General features: G+C 34.7%; 1 protein-coding gene across 1 annotated transcript; it reads right to left on the bottom strand.

Moving 5' to 3' along the window:
* Positions 1-533: 533 nt before the first annotated feature.
* LOC148854263 (GDSL esterase/lipase At1g74460-like) lies at positions 534-2,728 on the bottom strand. The gene is made up of 5 exons (XM_088985809.1): positions 2,394-2,728; positions 2,129-2,259; positions 1,644-1,883; positions 1,256-1,505; positions 534-929 (listed from the first exon to the last, which is right to left on the bottom strand). The coding sequence occupies exons 1-5, from the start codon at positions 2,632-2,634 to the stop codon at positions 685-687; spliced, it is 1,107 nt and encodes a 368-aa protein (XP_088841935.1). The 5' UTR covers positions 2,635-2,728; the 3' UTR covers positions 534-684.
* Between the last annotated feature and the right edge of the window lie 3,566 nt (positions 2,729-6,294).

Genomic DNA, 6,294 nt, shown 5'->3' with positions numbered 1-6,294 from the left:
AGACCATCACTAGGTCAACTTGTGATGACATCATTATATTATAAAAATTTCAATAACAAAATAATACAAAAAAGGAAACCTATTAAATGGGTTAAACAGGTGAACCGCCCATATAAACAGATGATTGACCGAATCAACAGCTTTCTTTCTGTAATATAATTGATTAGGAGGTTAAACTCGAATATTCAGGAGATAGTCACCGGGTAAGCACCAATTCAGCCGTCCAAGTGACCAGTTGAATGACGGTTGAAAACCTAACATCAAAGAATGTAATCGCGCTTGTAAAACCTAATATAATATATAGATATATTAATGGAACATTATCAACAAATATGTTAGAGTTAAACGACCTAACCTAATCCAATCGTTTTGGAGCTTTGGGCCCCTCCAATCTCCAAATGAATATAAGTGGTAGGTGTCATGTCCACCCATCTAATCTTGCACCCTCTTTTTAATTTGCTTATATTTTGTAAAAGTCACGTGTTATACATGTAACACGTATGTAAATAAATTTATGAGATGCATCGTCAAAATCAAGACAAACATCCGTTGTAGTATAGCATTACCTACTGTAAAAACAAGATTTCAGCACAAACACGTACAAAGAACTCGGCAAAGGTGAAGTGAAGTTCATTAATATTAAAAAAAGCCAAACGTACGTATAAATGTCAGCAATGACGCTAGCTAGGAGAAAGGGGCAGGGGAAGGGGCTGTTGATTGTGAAAACGCATTTGTTGTATTGAGTTGTGTAAGTCCAAGCTTTCTGATGATCTCATCAGCAATCAACTCATTTGCTCTATCTGACGGGTGATACTCGTCCCAGAAAACATATTTGCTTCTATCTTTGCACAATCTTGACACGGGGATACATGTAAGAGAGGGCCGAATCCGTCCAATTGTGCAACATGGGGAGTCTGAGTTGTCAAATCCTGAAAACATGCATGATCAACCTCATTAGAATATGTGAACCCTTGGCCTTATTCTGATCCGATCCAAGTCATGATCCGATTCGAAGCTCATAAAAAATAATAAAATGGGTCACTCATAATTGAAAAGACAAAATTGCACGTCATGGTTGAAGTTTAAACAACGAAACCCAAATTTTATAATTTTATTTTGGATCAATTATCTGTCTGTCCGTTTGAATATGGGCCCTCGATCTGTGATTCTGAGGAGCCCACTAAATAAGGGTATATATATATATATGATGTGCTTTAATTTATTATAAGAGGAAAGCAAAGTTGGTTATACCCACCGTATTTATCAGGATTACTAATCACATCATTCACCATGTCGTAAGCATCTCCAAATCTGAAGCTTGTGTTGGGGAGATTGCCCGAAAGATCCTGTAAAAGCTTCTCAGCAGCTTTGTTAAAGTTGATAGCCAGATTGTTGGTTTTCTCTTGGCAGTCCCCTGATGAAGTTAGGACACGTTGGAGGGGAATACAACCCATGGGTCCTAACCCAAACACTATCAATCGCCGAGCCCCTAAGCCATGCAGTAGCTGTACATATATAATATACATAACCAATTTAATTAATCATCCAAATTTCATAAAGCTTGCTTTCTTCTGTTCTGTTCTGTAAACAAACTAGATCTCTCTGATACAAATTAACTAGTAGTGTGCAGCATTAGTACGTACCTTGAGCTGTTGTTCCAGAGTCATCATTAAGTACTCATTGAAGCCATCGTCTGAGTACTTCCATGAATCCCTGTATACTGGCAGTAAGTAGTTGTTAATGAAGTCATTGCTCCCTAAAGCCACTATGTAGAAGGATTGTTGGAAGAACTTATCTGTTGCTTCAGCACCAATTTTATTCCTTATCAGCTCTTGTGTTCCTCGAAACAAATCTATCTGCTTGTAGAGTGAAAATCTTTGCAGCTGCGCGCAGCAAATTAAATTAAATGAAACCCATATATATATATATATATATATGTATATATAATTTGATGAGAAAGCATAGCTTTGTTAATTTGCTTTGCTAGCTAGCTAATTGAACTAATAACTAACAACAAGCGCATGTAGCTTAACTAGCTATGATATGATATTAAGTAAGAAGAGTTGTTTAATTTGGATCGATCATCGATCGATGGTGCATGCATGCAATACAATATATAATAACTTACAAAAAGGCCACCGGTTTCATTCAAGATGCCACCACCACCAGAGGCATAATTAACTCCGCTCTCTAGTATGATGTCTTCGTTTAAAGATGGATCGAGGAATGCAAGCGGCCTGGGGAGACCGATTTTGTCACCTAAAAACACAAAATTTTAGTTGAAGGACATACGACGATGCATGCAGTTAATTATATATATTGGAAACTAACAATTACGTACTTAATATATATATAAAGAGAGAGAGAGAGAGAGAGAGAGATTATGTACGTACCGATTATATCTGCAACTGTTCGACCATTAGAAAACCTGCCGTTGGGCAATCCGTTGCCGAAGTCGATCCCATACCATGGCAGACTTGGTCTTGCCAGGCTCCTAGTGAGGTACATGTTATTTCCCACATCCGACAGGGAATCCCCAAATATGAACTGAACGACGTTGCAAGAGGCTTGCCTAGAGCCAGCTACCACAATCATCAACACTACCAATAACATCCTCGCGTCTGAACACTCCATATCTTGATCGGTCTAGCTAGCTTGCACAAGCACGGTGACGACTGACGACTACGGTGCCTCCCCTATTAGAAATCATCCATGAGAAATCAGAATTAAGCTTGTGGTTCAATATATATATATATATATATATATATATATATATATATATAGCAAGAAATTAATTAATATATTTACTTTTCTGGAGGGGCCACGCAATGCAACCCAGCTAGTTGTTGCTGTTGTTGTAATCAGCAAGGAAAATTTTGAATTTGTAATGTGTAAGAGGGGTTGGGCGTTGGCATGAATTGTAGACCAGGAGGATGCATGTTTTGAGGGAGAAGAGGAGTGTGGGAGTGGAGGGCGTTGGATGAACAAATCCTTGCGAATTCAACCTACCGGTACCCAGGCAACATAACTCCTGCATTTATTTATATAATACCTTACGTTTTCGGCAATTGTTATATTTAAGTTGGCCAGCCATCTTTAATTGTTATTTGATATTTGTTATGCATGGCAATTATAAATTAACAAGAGAAGAGTTGAATCCAAGCTAACTCTGTTGCTTGACTGGTCACAACTTACAATCTCAGTTTGTCTGACCTAAACGATCCACCAATCCATGGGTCCCCGCTTCGGAGCTGCAGTTGGGTGACAAATAATCATTTTATATTTGGTTCTGTACTGTTATCATCTTCCTTTTTCCTTCAAAGATATGATCAATAAGAAGTGCCCATGTCATATCCATTAATCTTTTTATTTATTTTTTACTTGCTTAGCTATTCAATTGTGGGTTAATTTTCAACTTTTGAATCTTTAAACAAGGGAAACGCGGCAAATTTTGTGTCCGATACCCACCTAAGAATAGGTCTGTCACGTCGATGGATTCTAAAGTCCAAAACCCAATCCAACATTAATGTTTGAGTATATTTCTTTAAAACTTTTTTAATTTATCTTTATTTTAAAGATAGTAAATTAAGGTCCGATGCAAATTCAATATTTTGGGTTTGGATCGGATTCCACTACAATAAACTCTTTATGTAGCGGATAGGGGTGCTCATGGTTTGGTTTTAGTTTTTTTTTTTTTTTTAAACTAAATCAATCTTATCGGTTTTTTAAATATTCAAATCGAAATTGAACTGATGCAATCGGGTGGACCGATTAATCGCGGTTTGGTTTCTTAGTTTTTTTTATGCATTTAAAATAATAAAAAAAAACTAAAATTGTTGGTGGTTGCTATCGGTGCCGGACTGGTTGGTGTCGGTGGTTGCTGATGGAGCCGTAGAGAGGAGAGGTGTGAGAAAGAGAAAATGATCGCAGATGCTTCAAAACCACAGCCCACCGGTGTTGCTGCTTGGTGCTAGTGGTTGGCACGGGCCGCGCGGTAGTCTGAGAAGAGAACGGAGAGACTAGAGAGATTGAGAAGAGAACAGAAAGACTAGAGAGACAAGAAAAAAGACAAAGAGTGAGAGAAGCTGATAAGAGAAAAAAGGCTTGAGTGGTTCCAAGTTTCAAAGAGAGTCTGGCAATGGCAGACTAGCAGAGTTTCGAAGAGAGTGATTGGCAGTGGCAGTTTGGCACTAAGGAAAGTTTCAATTAAAAAAATTCAGAACTATTTAAATGTTATAATGACGGATTATATACTAAATTTAAAATATTTGTTCAAAACAAAAAATAACATATTTAATAATATTCATATTATTAATAATTCAATATTTTTACAAAATTCATCATGAAATTATGTAGTAACAATATAAATTATAATTTTATGAATTATTCAATAATAAAAATTTAACATTAAAAAATAAAACATTATTTAAATATTTCAATAACTAGAAATATTAAATAAAAACATTAAAAATAGTTAAATAATATAAAACATATTTAATATTATGCAATACCATTAAAATAAATAAAATTCAAATAATGAAAATTTTTAAAATTTTTACATATTATTTAAATATTTAACATGACAAAATTTTTAATAGTTAAAATAATGAAATTATGTAATAAATTTTAAAAAAATCTTAAAACTAGAAAAATAATTATAATAGATTTATATTAGAAATTATAATTACATAATTTAAACAAATAATTACATAATTTATTAAGATAAATTAGTATGATATTGGAAAAAGGAAATTGTTGGTTAGTTTATATTAGAAATTATAAGATAAATTAGTATACTTCTGCAAGTAAACAATTTAAAATAAAATAAATTATTTTCATAAAATTACAGTTTTGAACATTAAAGACAATTTAGTGTACTTTTAGAAATTTAACATGTGATTGATACTCAATATATCATTTTGATCAATTCTATCATCAAATTGAATATTGGGTTGACGGGGACAATGCTTTTAAAACTGGATCATACTAGGTGGTTAGATAAGAAGAATTGGGAATCGGACACTGTTTCACCTTAAAACCGATTTTTGTCAAAAAAAAAAGTTTATTTGGTTAGTGAACCGCTGACTTGGGTGGTCGAACCGTCAATCTGGACAACAACTTTTGGCCTTTTTTGTTTTTCTAATTTTTTATTTTATTTTTTTATCAGAGCAGGTCATCCATTCGAACCTAACAGCCAGATTATTCAACCCCATAACGGTTTCTATTCGGTTCAGTTTTAAAAACCTTGGGATAGGGGAGTGGGTGCCTTGCCTTGAGCTTGGTTTGGTGCACGGCATGGCCTGGCCCAAGGCCCGACCCATGGCACAGCATGGGTCCATGTGGGCTCGAGCCATGGGTTGTGCTAAACCGACCCCCAAAATTATCCTAGAGGAGGGAGGAATGGCCCGGGATGCCTCATGGGCTAGCACGACACGACTCACACTTAGGGGTGTAAACAGTATTCTAAAATCCAATTTCAATTTCAATATTCGATATAATCAAATCGAATTCGGATAATTCAAATATCTAATTGATCGAATTCCGATATCCTATTCATACCGAATAGTTAATCATATTCAAATTTGGATATGACCTGATTCGATTTGATAAATATCCGAATTCGATCGATTATTTAATTCTTATATAATATATAAAATATTTATAATATATATATATAACAATTAATTTATATAAATAAAATATTTATTTTATATATTTATTAATTATCTAAAATAATTAATTAATCGAATCAAATATTCAAATAATTAATTGGATTTGAATTTGGATATTAATTTTCAATATTCATCGGATATCAAATCGAATCGGATATTGCCTGATCCGATTCGAATTCGATTCGTTTACACCCATACTCGCACTTTGTGCGGGCCACATGCGGGTCGTGTCATGTCGACCCAGCACGACCTAATTTACACCTTTACTTGAACCCACCCAATACTGAGGACGGGGCAGGGAAATTCAAGGATTCTCCATCCTTGATGAGGAGTAGGGTGCCTTGCCCTTGAACTCACCCAATATTGAAGAGTGGTTACCTTGCTCTGAACCCACATGGCACTAGGGACGAGGGCGGGATGAAGTAGAGTGTATTGACTATGGGGCAGGGAAAGGGATGGGGTGCCTTGCTCTGAACCCATCCCGTTGTCATTCTTATATAATTGTTAATTATTAATGGAATTAATAAAAGTGTTAGCTTTTATAATTATTTTTATCTATTTTAAATTAATAAAAAATTTATTTAAAAATAATAAAAAGAATAAAAATATTTAAAATTACTAT

Source organism: Nelumbo lutea, chromosome 4, assembly GCF_056320005.1.
Source record: "Nelumbo lutea isolate HS-2025 chromosome 4, American lotus-T2T, whole genome shotgun sequence".
NCBI lineage: Eukaryota > Viridiplantae > Streptophyta > Magnoliopsida > Proteales > Nelumbonaceae > Nelumbo > Nelumbo lutea.
This window is presented reverse-complemented; position numbering and strand designations above follow the sequence as displayed.